General features: G+C 37.8%; 1 protein-coding gene across 42 annotated transcripts in view; it reads left to right on the top strand.

Annotated features, from left to right (window-relative positions):
• camta1a (calmodulin binding transcription activator 1a) overlaps window positions 1-24,272 on the top strand; it is a 639,110-nt gene that overhangs the window by 480,926 nt on the left and 133,912 nt on the right. For all 42 annotated transcript variants that reach the window (XM_073939169.1, XM_073939167.1, XM_073939163.1 and 39 more), the window contains one exon: window positions 8,977-9,048. Coding sequence is in view for 33 of the 42 variants with exons in the window: in XM_073939164.1 (XP_073795265.1) it covers window positions 8,977-9,048 (72 nt within the window). In the remaining 9 variants the exon portion in view is untranslated. The remainder of the gene's footprint in view (window positions 1-8,976; window positions 9,049-24,272) is intronic.

Genomic DNA, 24,272 nt, shown 5'->3' with positions numbered 1-24,272 from the left:
ATTTTATTAGGCATAAAAACACTTTGAAATTAATATAAAAAAAAAACATTGGGGTTCCCTTTCTTTCCATTACAGGCGCTGTTGCCTCTCCTATGCATTCCTCAAGTCAGACTGTCAGACGCGCTGCATAGTGATAGATAGTTGCTGTTTCCCAATCGGATTCTGTACACGTGATTTGAAACAGAGTGAAAGTGGACACTCTGGGTTTTGTCTGCGTGTTTGGACAGACATATAAACATAACAACTACAACAACATCTAAACATGTCGATCTTTGTGGGGTTTCTTTTAAACACAACAAATTTAGTCTTAAATGAGCATAAAAAGTAAGGAAAGCAACCTCTGTTATTTAATGTAATCTAATAAAAAAATCTAAATGACAGATTCATTCGCTGCTTTTTAATCAGAATGTTTCAATTATATAGTGAAGAAACGTTTAATGAGAATTGATAACTTGATTCAATTTCTCTTTAATAGCTATTAATTTGAACAGTCTAAACTGTTTGGTAGTTTATTTGCAGCTTTTTCTACTGTACACTATGTATTTTGTCCTTTTTGAATAATATTTAATAAACTATAAGAAAATAGGAAGAAATAATAAAAAAATATATTACTGACTGTACAATGAAACATTTTTAATGTCCCTTATTTTCCCATCCTAGTGGTGACAGGTATGATTTGGTCTGTGCGTGAGACTGTGTGCTTTGAGTGAGTCTGTACCTCTGACATACCTCCAGACTTAATTCATTGGACACAATTTTTCTTTTTTGAAAAGAGATGAGAATTTTGTTATTGATACACATCAAACTCAGCATGTAAGGTTTCCGTGTATGACATTTTTTTTTAGAAAAAAACAAATACAAAAGAAACATGCAAAAAAGTGGTGCAGTTTAAAAAAAAAAACACTGCACAGAGGTAATCATTCAAACAAATAATTAATAACAGCATGATTTACAGTGGTTGGACACCTTGAGATAGATTGACTTCACAATTTTTCTCCTCAATGCCCTATCTTGCCACTAAATCTCATTTATGGCCCAAGTTACTCTGTTTTAAATGTAGACTGAGAACAGTTTTGGTGAATAATTTGTAGTCTTGCCGTTGTTTCAAATGATGAGTAAGTCAGATTGAGAAATGGAGAGAAGTCCTGCGTGATTGTGGGAATATAATTATGCCTTAATTGCTTGCCATTTGATGTGCTGTCATTTGTCACAGCCCACAGACAGAAAATAATGGCTTCTGTCATTGTCGGTTTGTCACATTGCCACGCAGCCTTGAGAGAGAATCAGCAAAGAGCTGAATGATATTTGTCCTGAATTACTGATAAGCATTTAAAGTTTTCTCATTTGCTTTTGTTGTGTGTATTATAGCACCAAATGATTTGGAGGATGCAAGATGGTCAGTCTGTCTGTTCTTCAGAGCTTTTGTGTGTGAATGTATTTTACAATTTACATATATGCCCTGTTCAGTAACTTAATGAGCGAAGCCCAATAAACAGAGGCTGCCTGGGGCTAATTTATTCACCCTCCAGTCCGCACAGTGGGAAGAATAGTAATAAAAATGTATAGCAGACATTTTCAACACAAATGTAATACAGAGTTGTATCCTATAGGATGTCATTATTGTGTTTATTGCTAATATAACTTTAGCTTAGCAGCATGATAACAGCAAAATATAGTCAAGTAAAATCTCACTAAAAATGTAGGACTTTTTGGCTTTTATGCATAAATAGAGTGCTATTAGACTTTAAGACAAAACATTCAGACAGAAACAACACTTTAGACACCCTTCACTATCCAGTCCCCACAATAGTAAGAATAGAAATAAAAATGTATATTGGGAATATGTAAGAAAAATGTAATGTTGTACCCTATATCACATAAGATCTGATTTATAGTGTTTATTGCTAAAATAACTTTAGCTTAGAAGCATGCCAGCAGCAAAATCTATTCAAGCCAAGTCTAAAATAAGCCGCATTTAATGTTAACTGACTAGAAAGCAATTGTATTTAAATTTTTAACAAAAAAATATAATGCAGAGTTGCGTTCTATATCATATATGATCATATTTTTGTGTTTATAGCTAAAGTTACTGTAGTTTAGCAGTATGCTAACAGCAAAATCTTGTCAGGTCAAGCCTCAAAATAAGCCACATTTGAAGTTAACTGACTTGAAAGCAACTGTAAAGCAGACATATTTAACGAAAAAGTACTACAAAGTTGTATCCTATATCATATAGAATTATATTTTTGTGTTTATAGCTAATATTACTTTAGCTTAGAAGCATGCTAACACCCAAATCGGGTCAAGTCTCAAAATAAGCCACATTTGAAGTTGATGACTGGGAACAAAATGTATAGCAGACATATTTAACAAAAAAATGTAATACAGTTGTCCTATATTCATATTTTGTGTTTATAGCTAATATTACTTTAGGTTTACAGCATGCTAACAGCAAAATCTATTCAAATCAAGTCTCAAAATAACCTACATTTAACGTTACTGACTGGAAAGCAAATGTATAGCAGAAATACTTACCACAAAATGTAATGCAGAGTAATGCAAAAAAAAAAAAAAAAAAAAACAGCTTAAACCATCCTAAGCTGGTTGGCTGGTTTTAGCTGGTTGACCATAAGCCTGGATTAAGCTGGACATAGCTGGTTTTGGCTGGTCATCTCCCAGCCTGACCAGCTAAAACCAGGCTGGAAATGGCCGGAAACCAGCTTGGAAGTGGCCAAAACCACTTCTAAAACCACCATGGTTGACCAGCTAAAGCCAGCCAACCAGCCTAGGCTGGTTTAAGCTGTTTTTTTTTTTTTAGTAGGGATATCATAGTCATATAGTATCATATTTTTAGCAACATGCTAATAGCAAAATCTAGTCAAGTCAAGCCTCAAAATAAGTCACATTTGAAGTTAACTGACTGGAAAGCAAATGAATAGCAGAAACATTTAACCAAAATGTAATACAAAAGATATCCTAAATAATATAGAATCATATTTTTGTGTTTATAGCTAATATTACGTTAGCTTAGCAGCATGCTAACACCCAAATCTATTCAAGTCAAGTCTCAAAATAAGTCACATTTGAGGTTTACTGACTGGAAAGCAGCTGCCTGTGTAGCTCACTAGGTCCGTTTTTTGTACCAGAGCTCCACTGTAGTGTATGTGTGTAAGCCCTGACAGTGTGCAAACAGCATATGTGTAGCCGATGGACGGTTTACATTGATTCCCGTATCAGCTCTGACAGGTGCTACAGTCTGACACGGCCCAGGCGTCTTGTTTATGGCTGCTGAACACTTTGTGTATTTCTTAAATTGAGTAAACAGAAGCTGCCTGGGGCTAATTTATTCACTCTCCAGTCCGCACAGTGGGATGAACAGTAAGGAATCGCACACACACACACACACACACACACACACACACACACACACCTGTCAATAGAGAAGAACAGACGCTCAGAGCGCTTGGCCTGCTACATATAGCCGACATCCACATACAGACATTATTTGTCAGACGGAGATGGAGAAATGTGTTCTTGTACTTTGGGATTCAGAGCGGCATGGAAGCTCCATGTAGAAAAGCAGTGGCATTTGATGGACTTTTAAAATGAAGAGACTTCTCCCGTCGCCCACTTGGAGAAAACGCCCCGGTAGAAAGCTGAGATCTCCTCTGTCGCCATCTCACTTTCTGTCTCTCCACAGAGGAGGGATGACAGTACAGGATTAGCAGAGGAGTAAGCTGAATCCTGTGAGAGACCCTGAGCGCTCTGAGCGAAGCGGTTTGTTTGCTCATGAGTATCTGAGTGCATTGACATGGCCAGGGAATCTGTGTTAGGACAAAGACACACTTGCTTGTTTGTTTTATGTTGCTGCTGGTGATAGAGAAAAAAAAATAGAGTGAAAGACTCTGTGTTTTGAATGGAATTATGTCATGCTGCTAAATGAGTACTGCTTTATACAATGTATTTGTACCTCCAGTGTACTACATTGCATATTTGATGTAGCCACAGCCATATCACCATGCAGCCCAAGACTGGTGACTCACTTTAAGCAGGGCTGAGCCTGGTCAGTACCTGGATGGGAGACCACATGGGAAAACTAGGTTGCTGTTGGAAGTCATGTTAGTGAGGCCAGCAGGGGGCGCTCAACCTGTGGTCTTTGTAAGTCCTAATCCCCCAGTAAAGTAAAATTCAGAACATAGTTTGTGCGGGATCCTAATTTTACCAACCGCCCTCCTCCCCCGCCCGCTGTTCACTTTCTCTTTCTTCCGAGACTCCCTAACCCTCTTCACTTTTATCCGCAATAACCCCAACACCCCCCTCCCCCCGCTTCACTTTCGTCTGCGACACCCTTTCGCCATCCAATGCCCCGCCATCTATTCCCCCCACAAATTCCCTGTATTAGCTGTTATTTATCATGACCTCCCAATCACCGAATTGGCTATATCACTGTCTCTCCACCCCACCAATAGCTGGTGTGTGGTGCGCACTGTGGCTGCCATCGCATCATCCTAGTGGATGCTGCACACTGGTGGTGGTGTGGAGGGACCCCCTCATGATTGTGAAGCGTTATATGACCATTCACAATAAATACACTATACAAATACACATTACGTTACATTACTTTGATTTCGGCAAGCGCCTAGAAGTTCAAAAAAGGTAGAGCACAAAAACTGTTGCTAGCATGTTAGCACTATCAATTTTTTTTTTTCAAAAGTGTTTTATGCTCACAAATATTTGTGCAAAGATGCTGTAAAACAGTTATGCTGGGAATAATTGCTTTAAATTTTAATTTGTGATTCAAAACTGAATTTTCAGCTTCATTTCTTGTTATAACTTCAAAATTGCCAATTAATTCAATGTTGGAAAACTAACTAAAAGAAAGAAAGAAAGAAAGAAAGAAAGAAAGAAAGAAAGAAAGAAAGAAAGAAAGAAAGAAAGGAAGAAAGGAAGAAAGGAAGAAAGAAAGATACAATTATAAAATTATTGTTGTTAATTTGACAATTAAAATTAAAATGCCAGTTATATTCAAACTGTCAAACAGTGTTCAGGTACAGGGTTTTAAAAAAATCAAATGTAAAATAACACAGCAAAAGCCTGTACTGTATTAATAATTCAGGATTTTTTTCCCTTATTAAAGTTACAAATAGTGAACTTTCTGGAGCCTGAATACTTTGAACTCTGTCAGGCCTTAAAAACATGAGCAAATGATAAACCGTCACTACATTATGGTTCAATTCTGCAAAAACGACACAACTCTCATATATTCTGAAGATTAAAGTAGCTCCTGGTTATCTCCAACCAAAATTCAACATTGCATTCCTTGCGATGAGACTATGTGCAAGTTATATTTTGAGTAAAATAAGTTATGATTAAAATGTTTTTTTATTTTTTTACAGTTTTACACTTATTTATATTGTATGCTTTTAGTCAAGGAAGATGTTATATTAGGATTAATGTTGATATATTATATGCTGCAGAATGTTTATGTAGAAATATTTTTTTTTTCAGCTAAAGAAAAATACTAGTATTATAGTGTTAACTACTTTAAAATTGTGCAATATATCTGTCAATCAGATTCATTCATTCAATTGTTTTCCTTCGACTTAGTCCCTTTATTCATCAGAGGTCGCCACAGCAGTGATACTAGGAAACACCTATATACACTCATTCACAAACATATATTGTGGCCAGTTTAGTTCACCCAAGTCACCCATAGCGCATGTCTTTGGACTGTGGGAGAAACCAGAGCCCTCGGAGGAAACCCACGCGAACACATGAGATCATGCAAACTCCACATAGAAATGTTAACTGACCCAGCTGGGGCTTGAACAAGCAACCTTGCTGTGAGGTGACAGTGCTAACTAGTGAGCCACCTTGTCACCAGCAAACAGATTCAATGATTAAAAAAATGCAAATGTGACTATTCATTACATGAAAAGTGCTTTGCTTTGTAGGATGCACTATCAATTTATCAGTTCTGTCTTGTACTGATTATTTTGGTAAATGTAAGCTTACCAAAGGGATTCTGTGCACATATATTGACAAACTATGGAAAAACATACACAGGGTAATAGATTCTGTATTCATATTTAAGGTCAATATGAGCTCATTGTGTGGTATGTTAATACCGATGCTACAACCTTTAGTATAAACTATATATCCTCAAAATAGAAAGACTAGTGTGCAGGTATGCCATGCCAAACATATCGACTATGTTTTTGATTTAATGTTTACTCAAGAATCATTGCACTATATAAAAATATATGATTTCATAGACACAACCCTGCAAACCATAGGAGAACGAGTTCTTCCTGCTGAGACTTGTTTTTTTTTTTTCAATCTTTGATCCTTTTCCTATCTATGTATACTACTGTCTGTTCCATGTTAGGTATTGCCAGGCCTCTGATCTTCTGTAGAGCTCTCGCAAAGGTATTGGAGAATGGTATAGAAAGACCTGCTTTGGATTGAACTATAATTTTCATTTGCACACTTTGTGATTTTAACTTTGGTGTAGATTCAGACAAACAATTTTGGACACAGTCTTAATCGTATTCCACATTAGCTTGTCATTGTAGTATAACGGTGCCCTTAACCTTCCTATAGAACTTCAAAAAATCCATTATTTCATAGTGCGTGGTTTGTGTGTATGTGTGTGTGTATGTGTGTGTGTGTGTGTGTTTGTGTTTTTATCTTCAGGCATGTGTGTACATGTGTGCATACATCCATTCAGATATGTGTGTGCGTGTGTGTGTGAATGCACCAAGACTGCTTTGTTTTCCAATTCTCCACAGGTAAATAAATATTCCCCGTGTGCATTGTAGAGGAGCCGTAACCATAGAAATGGATATTTGATTTATTCCAGAAAGAACCAAGCTCTTTGGGTTGAGTGCTTGCAAACAATATGTTTGGGCAGAAATCTGGCACCCAGCAACAGCACAGCATCACAGATGTCTTCTGAAAATCACATGACCCATTTCAGCCCTGGCAGACCTCTGAGTGTTCTGTCCATTCTCTGGCCACACGAGCAAGAGTTGACCCCTCAACCTGTACGGGTCACTGATGCCAACAGTGTTTGTGGGGAACTTAAAGTGGGATTTTTGCATGATATTGGCAATAAAATGTAAAAAATATAGTGAGGAGATGTGAGGCTTTCAATATCTAGGCCATTACATTAATATTTTTCTGTGTTTGTTTATGAAAAACTAATATTAAACACAATAAAAATAATTCTCATGATTTCATAATGTATATCGTTTTATATTTTGAGCATAAATGTTCCCCTTTTACTACAGTAAAGCCCAAAGTGCCTTTTTTCCAACGATATCTAATTTGTGTTTGTAGCTTACTGGAGTCAAGAACTGTTACCAGTTAAAATTAGGTAGGTGTAAATCCCCAAAAATGAGTGCTGGCTCACTGGATTATACACTGTTTACCAATACCAAACGAGTAATCACTACCATTAAAAGTGCTGGCTTTTAGTATGAGTATTGTTAGTTTTTAAGATATCTATAAGCTATTGTGCGCCAAAACAATGACAAAATTCACATTTAGATGATCTAAAACTGATATAAACACATAAAGCTTGTAGTTTGTCACTTCTGCCTATATAGAGCAAAAAAAAATTTTACTTCACGTCACCTCAAACTACAGTTTCTCATCAAACCATAACCAATCATATGCCTTTTAATAAACTTGACCCCCTCCCTTTAAGACGCTGGCAGAATAGGGATAATATAAAAATGCTGTTGACTGTTTTTTTTAAGGGGAGGGGCTACACTATGTCTCACCCTCTTTTCTTGTTTTAGTTGAGATTATGTCAAACATCGAATAAAATTGCACTTTTCAAAGCACTTCATGGGACCTTATATCTGTCATGGCTGCATTTGTTTGATCATAAAAAGCTGTGATTATAAGTAAAGGTAAAAGTTTCTTCTAATATATTTTAGTATTCAATCACATGATCCTTAAAAAATCAATCTAATTATTATGAAACGTTTCCTAATATTAAAGCTAAACAGTTGTGGTGCTTAGTATTTCAAAATTGACTACAAATAGAAATGAAACAGAAGCATTTATATGAAATTGAAGGATTTTGTTATAGTACAGTATATAGTTTTTTTTTAAACAAATTAATTCAATACATGACTCATTAATTTATTTAAATGCCAAAAATGTCATGTAAAAATGTTAAAATGTAAAAAGATTAAAATCTAAAAAATGTTTTAGTTGTTTTAGTGTTTAAAGCACATGTAAAGACTCATTTAGACTAAGCATAATATCTAATTGATAAAACAAAATAGTTCTAAACATTAATTCATTTATTTTCTTTTCGGCTTCGTCACTTTATTAATCCGAGGTCGCCACAGTGGAATGAACCGCCAACTTATCCAGCATATGTTTTACGCAGCGTATGCCCTTCCAGCTGCAACCCATCACTTGGAAACCTCCATACACACTCATTCACACTCATACACTACAGACAGTTTAGCTTATTCAATTCACTTTACCTGTACCCCAGTGTCTTTGGACAGTGGGGGAAGCCAGAGCACTCGGAGGAAACCCACGCGTACGCGAGAAGAACATGCAAACTCCACACAAAAAATCCCAACTGACCTAGCCGAGGCTCGAACCAGCGCCCTAGTTCTAAACATCATATTATAAAAGAATATATACTACTCCTATGATGATAACACAGAAGAACAATATCATTAGAGGAGTTTTTTTTAACCTATCTGAACATTGACAGCCAATCAGAATCCATCTTACTTTAACAACCTCAAGCAATTAAAGCGACAGCAAGAGAAATGCAGCACACACTTATAATGAATGTTACTGTGCATTGATGTGAACTGTAATAGTGTCATCATTATCTTTATAATTATGCTATTCTGAAGCTCCGATCATTTTGACATTACAGTTGTGTTTCTTTGTTTTCTCTACTGACCATGTGTTTCTGTATTTTATCTCTTTCCACAGTGTCTATATGGCTGTTACGTTCACTCCTCCATCATCCCCACCTTCCACCGCAGGTGCTACTGGCTTTTACAGGTAAGACTGCTGGGCACTTTGACACCTGTTGGGAACTCAGTTACCTGTTGTTATTTTTCTGAAGTCGTAATATTTTTTAGCCCTTGTTTTCTTCTTTCGTTCTGAGCTGAGCAGCACACCTTCAAGTATAATTCTGTCTGTAATGGAGACAGGCAATGAGATTAAACATAACCCCTCAGCCCGCTGGAGCCTGAGCTCACCGAATGATCAAAGCTAACCTCAAAACTACAGCCTAATGCAGGCAGAGGTCCAGAGAGGAATTGCATGCAGATGAGGCCTTTAAAGAGCATAGAAGATAGATAGTCGCGGTTTTAGGACACATTAGGGATGGACTTGGAAATGACATTGAACATTAGTTATGAAACACAATAAATGCTCTTTTTTAATTTAGTACTGCATTTTTCAATTTTATTTCTTTAAAAAAAAGCATGTTTTAAAGGAAAAATAAGTAAGTTTTACTGCTAAAGTTTTAGCTTGATGGCTTAAGATTTAGCTTGATGGTGCCGTGAATCATGGGGGTTGTCATATACACAGGACCATACCTGCCAACACTCCCATTTTTTCCAGGAGTCTCCTGTATTTCAGACCCATCTTTTGTTTTGATCTGTCTTCTGGAAAACTCCTGGAATTTAAATCCCCTCCTCAGCTCAGATCACCGACCTTGGTAGGACTCACCAGGGACCCCAGTCTTCAGTTTCCCCCATCCCCCACTCCCCCAACCAGATTGCGACTTCGCCCCAACCCCATTCCCCCACCTCAAGCCATAAATGCGCAAAACAACCCAATTTTTCTAGTTTTAAAGTGCCCGCATATGAATCAGTCATGTTACCAGGTGAGCATTAGGACCTGGGGAAAGGTGTTGGCAGAGGCTGTAGCACTACACAATTGACTGTTTAACTTACTGTGGGAAGAAACCTTAAAGTATTGCCTGACGTCACACAGGAACGGCGTCTGCTATGGCGTATTGTTATGTACCTGGATTATAAGTGAAAAAAAAGTAAGACAAATGTATCTTTTCACTGCTTTCTGAGTGACCGGAATGTCCGTTCTGAAAGGATATTAAAAATAAAAAGGAATATCAGACCTCATTTTAAGCTAAATTAAGGAAAATTGCACTATTTAGCTAACGTTATCTTTCCCAAACATATGTTTTAGATGCTATTATCAAAGTCAAGTTAATCGACTAATTCTTTACTATTCTACTGAAATGAAAAAAACGTCCATTTCCTGCTAAGATTTAAGCGCTGTTGAGCACGTTCTTAAAAACCACTCATGTGCAAATGTGTTCACATGCTCAACAGAAATGACAGTAATTGGTCGTGCAGGCCATCAGTTCACTGCACTTCACCAATGTTTACCAAGTTTAAACACAGACAAGCGATCTGCTGATGAATCTTCATGGCTTTAAATCGCTCCAGTGCCCATGTGTTTGCATTCGGTGACGAGCGGTGAACTGATGACCTTCACGGGCAATCAGTCATGGCAAATTAGTAGTGTATATGAACGAGCTTAAATGTTATCGAGAAATGGACGTTTTAAAATTTTCAGTATCGTGACAACACTATTACAGACAACACGTGGGCTGCATTGTTTTGTTGCTCACATAGGCAGAAACAGGGAAGTACCCCTATGGTGTTTACCTGGTTCCATGAACTGAAGCCTGGGAGGACATTTATGATTTTCTTAGATGCCTAATATGCTTTTAACTGTTTAAATTAAACTTAACTGAATGATATTAAGTTGATGTTTACATTATATCTGCACTTTGAAATTGTGGCAACAGCTGGATGTTTTGTAGTCCACACCATGTTGTTGCATTGATTACAGTGCTGGTTTTCTTCTTTCGGGTTTCTTCCCACCACAACCTCACTTTCTTTTTTAAATGGCGGTGGTGTGAAATTAGTGTCTCGTACATGGAGTTATTTAGTACTCACGTTCATAGTTCCACTAGCTCGGACTTGATGGCCAAAGGCACTATATTTAGGCTCACTGCCCATTAGGCCATCAATGCAGAGTCTGCCAACATGTCCTGTCCATATCAGAGACGATCACAGTCAACATGCTAGCTAAAGTTTAATATGTGCTTGTTTAGCTCTCTATCCTGTAACATTAACAATAGTAATAATGATTTTTTGCATAACAGCCACTGATTATTGTTAAAAATGCTATTTGTTTTTTAGTGTTTACTGTGACCCAAACTGCTCCAAATCGGAAGAGCAATAATTGTTTTACCATTGACGTTTTACATTCTGTTTAAAATGAGGAAAGTTTCACTTGTGTAGCAACATTTCTATCTTGCCAGAAATATTATTCTAAGTCTGTCCCACGTTTTCTCAGTATCCCCTGAGCTGACTCATGTTCTGCTTCACCGCCGCTTCAGGTGCTCGATTTCTGTCTCCAGGATAGAGCAGGTTGTTCCAGCATGATTTTGTCTTACACATATGGTATCAGTCTCCAGGGCCTGGCAGCACCCTCATCATGTCCCAGCAGTCCCAGATAGACCACATTGAGTGCGTGCACTGACTGTCTGATATAGAGAGCAGTGATCTCCTCATTTTGGCCGAGACAGTCCCAGAAAATATTTGAGAAATGTTTTTTGAGTTTTTTAGCAGTAAATTAACTATGAGGTACACATACTGCTGTAGTGTAAGGATGGCTAAGTCTCTCTGTAATATTAGACCCTGAGAACCTTTATGGAATTCCAGGAGACAAGACCTAAAGAATTGTCAGGCACTAAAACCATAAACTTTCTAATCTGAGAAGATGATCAGCTTGGAAACTAGCTGTTCAGTTGTCTCAGTCACCCACCCTGAGCCCCCTTTCTGCTATCTACTTCACCTTCTCTACCAGAGCAGGTCACCAACACTCCTCCACACAGAATCTCCAAGTTCTCATATGGTGTCTCTTATAAATCTTTAATTTTTCCCTTTCGTGTTTAGCATCATTTTAAACAGCTCTGTGTGATTGGTAAAGTGGTATAAATGTCACAGTAACATTTCAGAATTTCCTTTATAGCAGTTGATTAGCAGATGCTCCACTATACAGTTCTACCAGGAAGACCAGGGAGACGATTATGATATTGAATTACATTTATTGATGAGTATTATTTGACAAAAGATCATTTAACAAAACGAAGGATTTCTTTGGTGGAGGCCCTGTCCGTAGCTTGATTTGGAAGCTTTTAGATCCAGCTGTGACTGCCTTGGATGAAGGCAGGGGAGCCTTCCCCCTGAACAGGGCCAACCTGGTGGTGGTGGGGAGGATGGTGGGTGAACGTCTGCGTCGGTACCTGCAACCAAATGAATGAAATGAATGGACAGCTTATATATAACTTTTGTTTCTTGGCTGATGGTTGGAACCAACTGTAATGACTGACGTGGCATAACATATTCCTTGTGTCTCGTGGCTTTTGGTTGGAACTGATTGTGATGAGTGCCGTGACATATGGTCTTCCCTATGGAACTACCGCTATAAGCTACATTGAAAATTATTTACACATCAACTCTTGACCAACTCTTGACATCATCTCTTGATAAGGGTTTTTGTGAATCTTTAATTGTTTTGAATTTCTGGCTGTTTGTTCTGAGTTGAGAATTTAAGGGGAAGGTGCAAAAATGTCATTGGGATCTTGTAGCCAGGATACCCTGTTCCAATGAGCTTTTGCATCAGAGACTTATATGCTGCAACGTACTTCATCCATTTCTAACTCTTGGATTTATCTTTGAGTAATTGATGTTGTACATTTCTGAACTGGCATGATACACTTTAATCTGGAAAATAAAGTGTTAAGTTTTGATTCTTTCTGAATTCTCCTGAAATCTTTAATATCCATTAGATTATATGGAGTCTGCGTTACCGCTAGATTGTGACATGATCTTTTTAAATTTTTAAGGCGCATTTGACTGTACGGAGCTGTGTGGCATGAAGACCTTTTAATTAGCAAGTTGTATGGAAATGACTGAATTAACTACTTTTTGAGTAGAAGTGAGCAGGAAGCAAGTGGACTAATTCGGGTATTAGTTAGCCCTACATCCTCTGAGTAACTTCATTGTCAAAATAGTGTCCATGAGAAGAAATGCAATCCTGGGGTGTGGAACTCTAAGCGGCGTTTGGTCCCAACAAATAACTGTAGAGTATGGGATCAGATATTAATCAAAAACTCTAAATTGAGTCATAAACGAAGAATGTGATCCGTTTATATAATTAAAAATACAATGTAAATTTGACAGTCGCTTAAAATTGGATTCAGATTAAATTTTGAATTGAAAACTAATTAAAAAAATTCTAATGAAAAACGAAGCAGTTAGCTTTTGAAAAGCTAACAAAGCAGCAGTACCAATTAGATATTTGGGGTCGGTATTGTTTTGTCATATGTATTTATGAAAGTAAGTTATATTTTATTCAACAAGGACATATAAAATTGAAATGAAAAAAAAAATTTGTAATCTTTTTTTTTTTGTTTTTTTTAATAAACAAAAGCTGTTTTTTTATCATTCCTTTTATCAAAGCCACAAAAAAGTATGATGATTTCTACAAAGACTAGAGCATCCGCTGCTATAAATTCTGATTTTAATTAGTTGCATTTTAAAGTACATTAAAAATGAATATATTATATTTTACATAGCAGGATTCAACACAAATGATTTTTTCTACTGGCCCGTTCAGATTTGTACTTGCCCTGCCAAAATTTTCACCGGCCCCACCAAAAAAAAAAAAAGAACTTAATAGCTATTTCTTAGCCACATTTTTAAAATAATGTGTCAAAAAACAAACATTCTGCTCTGGCGACTCCAGATTAATAAAGGGACTAAGCCGAAAAGAAAATAAATGAATTAATATATATAATGGATATATACATTGTCACCAAGTATAAATCAAAGAGGTAAGACTTTCTCATGCATAGCCTTATTTCAGTGGTCAAGTTTTGTAACAATCTACAGTATATTTTAAATTAATCAATCTATTAAAAAACATTGGTTAGAATTATGCATTATATGCTTACAGAGAGAAATAACAGATGAACCAAGAGTAAAGTCAGATCATGAAGCAGATCAATTTTGATCTTTCTTTCGAGCTGTCAGTGCAGAAATGAACAAAACAATAGGCTTAATACAAAAGATTAAAATATGGAAAAATTATCAGATGGTAATTTCTGTCAATTCTCCTAACAGATAAACTGTTAAAAATATCTCAGCATGCTTTCACTTTCGTATTTGACATGAAATGCACATTTGCTGGAAGGAATGACATCCCGCCCTAATCATAATTCTCTCTTCATACAGCTGTGTATATGGCTATTACATAAACATAATACACTGTGATATAGCCTGGTTCGTCTGTTCGTTGGATTGTTTTGCTTTCTCACTACAATCAATTCCAGTGTTCGTTTCAATCTAGCCGTGACCACCTCATTAAAGCGATCTCAAACTGATTGATTTGGCTTTGGTCCAAGTGTGATTGCGGGATTCAAATACATGAAATGAACTACGCTTACTGGGCAAACAAGACAAGTTCCGAAACAAACGTGTAGGTGTGAAAACACCCCAAGACTGTATTTGCACGCAATTGACAAACAGTCGGAGTCAAATTAAATTAGTGACAAGGCAACATCGGCCCAATCAGGCCAGTAATTATGCTGTCTACTGTCCCGAGCGTTTCGCACGGTGGCCCCGGGCCATCAGGCAGTCCTTATGATCAAGCCCTGCATAGTAAGTAAGGTTTCAAAATACTTTTGTTTTTGTTGTGTTTTTGATCAAATAAATCCAGGTTGGATGAGCTGCAATAGACCTTTTTCCCGAAAATGATTTATCATGCTGCCCCCAAACTTTTAAGTGATGATGTAAATATAAAAAAAAGCCCAGTTAACCTTTAGGTCAATTTGCATTTTAGTCATCCATTTGATTTTGTCTTTAAGGGTAGGCTTAGCCAAAATATTAAGCTTTTGAAAACAGGACATTTTGTTGTTTAGTGAAAATAGTGTCTATGAGACTTTTTTGTCCCAGAGAGCAGATCCACAAAGGTTACATGACCACCCAGAATGCACATAACCCAATTTGAGCGCAGCAGAGCCTCAAATGATGACACGAAACTGCATTTTCAGGGAATGTGATCACATAGAGGAAGCGAAAAAAAGAGAGAAACGTACAGAGAGCAAAGAGACTGTGAGTGTGGCTGCCTTTTTATCCAGTCTCGATCTCCTTTATTGAGAAAAGTCTCAGTAATAAGACAGGGGAGGAGAGGAGGTAATGAGAAAAGAAGCCTATGAGGAATCTCGGCACTCCTACCCTCTAAAATGCTTTTCACTCAGATAGCGCCTCATTCTTCTAGGCATGTCTCGGTGGTATTGCGAGCCTCTGCTCTTCTCGCTCTGCATAACGGCGGAGATCTGCTGAGGGGACGTATTATCGGCGCTTACCCAGAATGCTCGACTCCTCGTTGGCCCTTCTGAAAAGTTCTCACTTACGCAGAATAGACTATCTTGGAAAGGGAATGACTGTTTAGAGATTGGAGGTGTTAAGGGCATATTATCTCTCGCACACACACACAGCACATACACGTATACTCCCGCTGCGACTGTCCCGGTCCCGTACTTGATTGATTTAATCACTCCACGTCTCGTTCTCTTGTTTAGTGCTAATCGAATGTAATTCCTTAGCTCTCCTTCTTCATCAAATCCTGCATTACGGGGCTGAGGTGTGGCAGCCGGGGATGCAGAGCCGGATATCATTATTATATTAATATGGCTGAATGTGAGGCCACACTTCATTTGTCTTCCAGACTGGCAGATCTTTAGAAAGTGGTCAATAGCCTTTACCAAGACCTCTTTATTGTGCGGGAGAAGAGGAGAGCTGTGCTATGTTGGGGAATAAAATGACTCATAAAACAGAATATTGTCCAGATTAATCAAGAAACTGGCAGCAAACCTGCATCCGCCTCCGCCCCCATGTCTCTCTCTCTCTGTTTGTCGCTCTCCCCCGTTTCTGTCTTCCTCTTTTCCTTCTGTGCCTTCTCCCCGTGATTGATGGCAAGGTATGGCTTCTCCGCTGAGGATCCGGATGAGTTGGACCATGTAGTATACATCTCACCGTCCCACTTCACATACGTGCTCATTAAAATAAACAAGCATGCTCGTATAGATGGAGGCTCTGTTTTTCCTCTCGTCACTATCTGTCTTACACAACACTAAATTTGGCATTTTGTGGCAGCAGATCAGGAGCTGTCCGTGATCCTGAAAACTTGTTCAACTGTCATTAGTTATTTGGGCACTCCGAAAAGTGCACTTTATCAAAGCTTGTGATAAGCTTTATGTGTTTTGCCTGTTTGCTTACGTGAAAACAATGATTTTGTAGCTGAAAAGTCTGAAAAGCAGCTATAAAGTAGAAATTATTGTGTTCCTGTAGATACTAAACATATAGCCCAGAGCTGTCCGTTATCCTAAAAACTTGTTCAACCTTCCTCAGTTAATCAGGCACTCCAAAAAGTGCACTTCATCAAAGCTTTTGATGAAGTGTCTGCTAACACTTAATCAGTGAAATGTGAATTTACTTCACATTAAAACCAACAGTGGAGACTCATCGTACAACCATAAAATTCTATATACATACGCATGGCATCACTTCTTTACAGGGCTACACTGTAAAACCCAAGAGTCAGCTTTGTCAAAATGAAATTAGTGTAGTTAACTCAAATTTGACTGAAAGTTAATTCTACTCATTTGAAAAGAGTTTTAAACTCAGTGTTGAAGCTAATGAATTAATTAAATACCTCATTACTTCAACTTAAATGGAGTAAGTTCACAGTACTTGGATAGATTAGTTTTTTTAACTCAAAAGGTTTGTTGCAATCAGTTTCCTCAAACGGTTTGAGTTGCCTTAACTTACTGTATTGGGTTTTACAGTTGTTTTGAGTTCTCTTCATTTATTGGGTTTTACTGTGCTGAAATTGCTTCATTTACTCAAATGGATTAAGTTCACAGTAATCATTAGGATATGTTTTTGAACTTAAATGGTTTGTTTCAATCAGTTTCCTCAAATGGTTTAAGTTACTTTAACTTTTTGGGTTTTACAGAGCAGGTACTGTTTACTAAGAAGGTGACAGCACTAAATACTGGTCTGGCATAACAAATATGGCATTTTTCAGTTGTGTAAACATGAAACTTTTTCAAAAAGCAAGGGAATTTTTGCTACATCATTCTCGTGTCAACTCAATCTTCAATTCCAACTCACATAGGTTTTAAGAAAATTTATGTTATAATTCCAATATCTGACTGATTTGATGAGGAAAGTTGAACTCCTTAAGCTTCTTTTTATTGGTCTGTGGCTGCTAGGCTGGTGTAAATTTGCCCGAGGCTTGAAGCAGACTCTTCCTTTTTGTCCGGACAGGCTGCACTCTCCATTTATTTATTCATAGACGGCTGTTTGTGTAGCCACACCAAATGTGTGCTCAGCGCGCCCCTGACCGCACACTTCCAGGCCCAGAGTAATGTATATTTAACGTTGCTTACGCTCCCAGACAGAGTCATTTATGAGACAAAGCTTCATTAGACCGTTTTAACGGATGGGGACATTAATACAGCCCGTGTTTGCTTGTGTTTGTTATTGCTGGATTGTTTAGGGTGCTGAATACACAAAAGAGAAATGATGGCGTATTGATTTCGGGGCCATGGGATTAATGTCTGTTATGAGGTGCCGATGTGGTAAGTTGAAAGTTTATGCTGTCGCATGGATCAGCGGATAGGTATTGACTGAGGAGTCTTAGGACTCGTGGCTTGCGGCTACCGTAAGAGAGCAGGTGCATAGGAGTTTGAATGTTTATGTCTGGTCGATGGTCCTGGATGTGTGAATTATTATACATTATAGGAATATTTGGGTGCTTATGTGCTTTATAAAAACTGATGGGTGTGTTTTGTTTTATGTACAGTTGTACTACAGGAGCTGATGAATGCTTGACTCGTTTTTAAGTGTGTCATTATTTTCCACTATGTATTTATAACACATCAACGACTCAAGGTTTTGTTAGTAAATGACATTTTCTAATTAGGCACAGAGGATGAGATGTATAATAACAATTATTCCTACACATAAAAGCCTTTAATGGACAAAGCCTGACACATTTCTTGGAAAAACGTCAGGCTCGCTCACAAGGTGTAACGGACGCCTAACCATATCAGCTATGCAGTATTTTTTAAAGGGGTGGTCCACTATAATATCATACTTTAAACTTTATTTGATGTGTAACGTAGCTGTGTGAACATAAACAACATCTGTGAATGTGATACGCTCAAAGTTTAATGCAAAGGGAGACATTGGCTTTTACAGAGTTAGCTTACAAAGCCTACAGCAAATAAAATTTGGGGACTACAAAAAAAAACACATCCGGGCTAGTGAGATCACAAGGGATTCTGGTTATGCACATTCACCAAGCGTACACACCCAGCGCAGTGAAGAGGCGTGGCCAGAGGCTCTGTAGTGTAGCAGAGAAAGCTAAAATGCTGTCCAAACACTGCTATTTCCACAGAGCTTGTTCTGTTTCTGTATTTGGACTTCCAAAGGACACAACACAAAGAGAGAACTACTTACAATTTAATTTAACTATGTTCCAAAGAATTATATATATATATATATATATATATATATATATATATATATATATATATATATATATATATATATATATATATATGTATATATATATATATATATATGTATATATATATATATATATATATGTATATATATATATATACAACAGGAAATTCTGTTTGGCACCGCTAACAATTTAGCTACAAATTCATGTTTATCAGTCAAACCGATGTAAACACCCACAATCTTCAGCAGTGCTGCAGTGTCTCTCTATGCGACCACTTTCCATGCGTTCTACATCTCAAATAACAAACTTGCAAAAAATATGAGAACATTTAATATTACTTACACATGCTTGTAACCGAATAATAAAAGACACTTGTCAGATTTTATTTTAGAGAGCAGGCGTGAGGTTCAGTTGGGTCCTCTTTGTCATGTTCTATCTGATTCAGGCACAAACTAATACGGCTAACAGCTACACTGACTGACAGTGTCTACACAGCACAAAAGAATGTGCTTGTTGGGGTGCAACAATTTTCCTGGTGATGTGGAGCTAATCTGCGAATCACAGCACATTAGCTGACCAATCAGAGCCCCTTGAGGGTGGGCCTTTGAGAAGAACTAAGAAATATAACAGCCGTGTTCATGTTAGCTGAGTAGCTGTACAAAATCAAAGTAAGATATATGAAAAAATAACACGATTTTTTACAAATGAAACATGAGCACACATTGCTTTGCATTAGAAAATACACTCTGGATCACCCCTTTAAATAATTCCCTTGAAAAAAAAAAACCCATCACAATCTTCACATGTTAAACACCCAACAATGAATTACATGTTAAAATTACTACTCTTTAATTATGCTTGTTTTCCAAATCATTCTGAGTATGGGATGGGATTGTATGTTTGCCCTAACAACAGCAGATGTGGCAAGTATTAACAGACAGCAGCTTGAAAGTGTGAAGGGCAAGAGTATGTCTTGTTTTTAAATGCACACATACGCATGGATCTCAGTCCGAGGCTGTGCATTAATATTCAGACACTGTTCGTTCACACGCCCTCTTGACTCATCCAGCTTTCTGCACTGATTCAGGTCATACATGCTACAGAAGCTCCGTGCAAAATAACAAATATTGTTTACATTCCCTCGGCAAGCTGCAAGTCAACAACTTGAGGCTATAAAATGTAAACTGTTCAACTACTCTAGATATTAGTTTGTGTTTTGCAGTTTGTCCACCTCCTGCATGTGGCCAGCAGCCAGTGAATAATTTGACCTGGGTAGGATAAATGTTAAGTTCTGCAAACTATGTCTCACTGCTGTTTCTTGCCACTTCAGCTGTTATTTTTTTTTCTTGCATTTCCATCGTTTTTGGAGTATTATGCTTCAAGATAAACATGCTGACTGGGGTTGTTGACAAAGAGCTATTGCTTATATAATATATATCTCAAATTCAAAAATAAATATTTTACATGCATTTATTTTTTGTCACAAATGTCTTTTTTTCCAGTGTTTCTTAGGTTCTTACTAGTATTTGTGACTTGGCACATGGTTTCAGTTTCCTCCAGAGCTGCTACATAAGGCCACATCAGAGTAGAGCACATGGGACCCCCTCTATAACAATCCCCTCATCCGTAAACATCAGCATCTCCCTCTTCTACACCTGTCTCTATACCTGCTTTTCATCATAGCAGCGGTCCAGTTTCCCGTCATTGTGCTTCAGCTGTCCCAGAAGCTCGCTTTCTCTCATCTCCATCCATCTCAACCCGCAGCCGCAGTCATACACACTCTCCAACTCACACAGACAACTTACACACAATGCTCACACACTTAGCATATTAAACACATTTCTTTTCAAGACGTTTTACATAATTTATCCTTGTAGGACATGCTCCTAGATCAAAATCCTTTAAGATCAGTCAGTTTTAGAGTTATGTTTGGGGGTTAGGCCCAAATACTTGCACACAGTTCTTGCTATGCAAGCTCAATTTCATGCACTATTGCATTCTGAAATGAGGCAGATGTGTGTTACTTTGTGAGCATTGCCACAAGGGGTGCTATAGCTATTGTAAACGTCTGCTAACAGTTGATATGATTCAGTTTATGGGCAAAAGCATGTTTAATACATGTTTCTTACAGTACGTATCTGCATCATGCTGTTTATTGATGGTCTTTAAGGGATATGTCTCACAAAAATCATTTAGCTATCCTGATTTTATTTTTAATCCTGTACATTTTTGTGAAAGAAAATAATTTGGTAAATCATTTTTGTCAGCGGGGTTATTTTTTAATTGAAGGTATAGTTTACCCAAAATGAAAATCCAGTCAATATTTACTTAAATAGAATATATATTATAATAATAATATTGATAATATACATATATAAACACACTCACTGGCCACTTTATTAGGTTCACCTTCCTAGTACCAGGTTGGACCCACTATTGCCTTCAGAACTGACTTAATTCTTCATGGCATAGATTTAACAAGTTACTGGACGTATTGCTCAGAGATTTTGGTCCATATTGACAGGATAGCATCACATAGTTACTGCAGATTTGTCGGCTGCATATCCATGATGCCAATCTCCTTTTCCACCACATCCCAAAGGTGCTCTATTGGATTGAGATCTGGTGACTACAGAGGCCATTTGAGTACAGTGAACTCATTGTCATGTTTAAGAAACCAGTCTGAGATGATTTGCACTTTATGACATGGTGCCTTATCCTGCTGGAAGTAGCCATCAGAAGATGGGTACACTGTGGTCATAAAGGGATGGACATGGTCAGCAACAATACTCAGGAAGGCTGTGGCGTTGACTCAATGCTCAGTTGGTACTAATGGGTCCAAAGTGTGCCAAGAAAATCCCACACCATTACATCACCACTAGCCTGAACCGTTGATACAAGGCAGGATGGATCCATGCTTTCATGTTGTTGATGTCAAATTCTGACTCTACCATCCAAATGTTGCAGCAGAAATTGAGACATCACACCAGGCATTGTTTTTCTAATCTTCTATTGTCCAATTTTGATGAGCCTGTGTGAATTGCAGCTTCAGTTTCCTGTTCTTAGCTGGCAAGAGTGGCACCCGGTGTGGTCTTCTGCTGCTGTAGCCCATCCGCCTCAAGGTTGGACATGCTGTGCATTCAGAGATGCTGTTCTGCATACCTTGGTTGAGTTACTGTTGCCTTTCTATCAGCTTGAACCAGTCTGGCCATTCTCCTCTGGCATCAATAAGGCATTTTCGCCCACAGAACTGCCGCTCAGTGGATACTTTCTCTTTTTTGGATCATTCTCTGTAAACCCTAGAGATGGTTGTGTGTGAAAATCCCAGTAGATCAGTTTCTGAAATACTCAGACCAGCCTCTCTGGCACCAACAACCATGCAACTTTCAAAGTCACTTAAATCACCTTTCTTCCCTATTCTGATGCTTGGTTTGAACTGCAACAGATCGTCTTGACCATGTCTACATGCCTAAAATCATTGAGCTGCTTGCATGTGATTGGCTGATTAGAAATTGGCATTGATGAGCAGTTAGACAGGTGTACCTAATAAAGTGGCCAGTGGGTGTGCGTGTGTGTGTGTGTGTGTGTGTGTGCGTGTGCGCGTGCGTGCGTGCGTGTGTGTGTGTGTGTGTGTGTGTGTGTGTGTGTGTGTGTGTGTGTGTGTGTGTGTGTGTGTATATATATATATATATATATGCTCAAATGCATATTTAAGAGTATAACTGTTATTAAACAGATTTTTTTGCAGCATATGTATGTTGAAATTAGTTTTATAATGTCTCAAAAGAGGGACAGGAATCTCAGGTTTCATTTAAACATATCTTAATTTTCATTGATTGTAAGTAAAAGGTGACAAAATGTTTTTTTTCATCTGAACTATCCCTTTAAGGACACCGTTATGTAAGACAGACAACTGTGATGAAAAGTGTACAATCAAAAGTAACATTTAGTCTTCCATCATCCACCTTTTCAACTTCTCCCACTCTCTGGCCTTCAGTCATCACACACTCCTCTGGTCTCCTCCTGACCCCATCAGCTCTTCAGTCGGGTCAGAAATGCTGCTCTCTCTCCCACAGTGAGAGACTTCCTCCATATTAAGGGTCACTGACCAGCAGCAGAGAGAAGGAAAATGAACTTTTCCTGCTCTCCGTCTCTGTCTATGTGATTTGCTGCTGAGGGCCAGAGTATATGTCTGGGGCTTCCTCTGTCCAAACTTTCTTTTAGCCAGTTTTGCATATCTCTTTCACCATTATCACCCATCTCCTCAATGGATCATCCTTGTCTCTACAGAAGCCGTTTATGTGGACGTTGAGCAGAAAGAGAGAGAAAGAGCCAGGATTTTAGATGGCTGCTTAATAATTCAGAGCTCAGTGAAAGGGCAGGAGTCTGCCGGTGAGCCAAACTGACATTCAGCCAGTTATTGAGCGCCGGCCGTTGGCAGCCGTGTGTGTCCAGCCGTTTCCCTCTGTGCGTCTGGGACATTAGAGCGGGAGATTGACCTGCCTTATTGTGTTAATCCAACTCTTACCTATAGACTCAGCAGCCCGCATCAGACGGCGGCGATTGGCTCTTCATGGGCATCTGAGCGCGATCACTGCTTTTCTGTCGCTACGCTCTGTTGGCTGCTTAACTTGTTTTTTTGTTGGCAGAGTTTACACCTGGTATTAACGTCAGTTTTGGACAATTCATTTGAAACAGGATGCACTAAATCAGGACTATTGGGATTTTTTTTTTCTTTTCTGCTGGCTCAGTAGTTTTGTTTTTCACATTCCCTAATGACATTGTCACTGCCAACACTTTCATTGAAAGGTCGATTTTGTACTTTTAGAAACACTTTTTTTATTTTTGTTAAAAAATGTATTTGATGTATAATGGCTAATGTTACAGTAGCTTTTGGTTCAAAATAAAAGAATTGACTGAAATGGCAATTTATTTATTGAAATAATCATGTGTCCTGTTTATAATTTTATGTTCTTAACAAATGTTATATAAATATATAAAACAATATATTATATAGATATATATTTATAAGATATTAACATATAATAAAATAAAAAATTCAATATATAATAAATTATAAGCAAAATCACACGAGGAGCAGTGCGATATGGCTGTTTGTTGGCACTGGTGGGAGGTATGCTTAGTGTTCCACCAGTGACGATATACAGGCATTTCGCACTGCTATGAGTGTGATAGTGCAATTATACAACAGTGTGACGGCGTAATCATGAATATAAAAAAGAAAATCAAACACGGAGAATCTAAAAATCTTTTCGTACGAGGAACTACTTTCTTCTGCCATTCATTCACATCTGCAGCTGATGTCAGAACAGCAGAAACCAGTGCTTAAAAACACTTCACTTTAGAACTAGTATTGAATGATTCTCTAGCGCAATGTCTAAGGTGATGACAAAACAGGTTATTTTGCTGACAATTTAAAATTATAAGGCTGATCATTAGAAACATTATCAATCTACACAGATTTCCAGCTATTTCTTTGTTGCTATTGGGAGATCACAATAATTACCCCAAATACACCAAAGCAAGCAAACACTACCAGATTATTATGGTATAAACACCAAAACAACATACAAAAAAGAGAAAGATTGACTTAAGACTGATTTATACTTCTGCGT

The sequence above is a fragment of the Danio rerio genome, chromosome 23, assembly GCF_049306965.1.
Source record: "Danio rerio strain Tuebingen ecotype United States chromosome 23, GRCz12tu, whole genome shotgun sequence".
NCBI classification, from domain to species: domain Eukaryota; kingdom Metazoa; phylum Chordata; class Actinopteri; order Cypriniformes; family Danionidae; genus Danio; species Danio rerio.
This window is presented reverse-complemented; position numbering and strand designations above follow the sequence as displayed.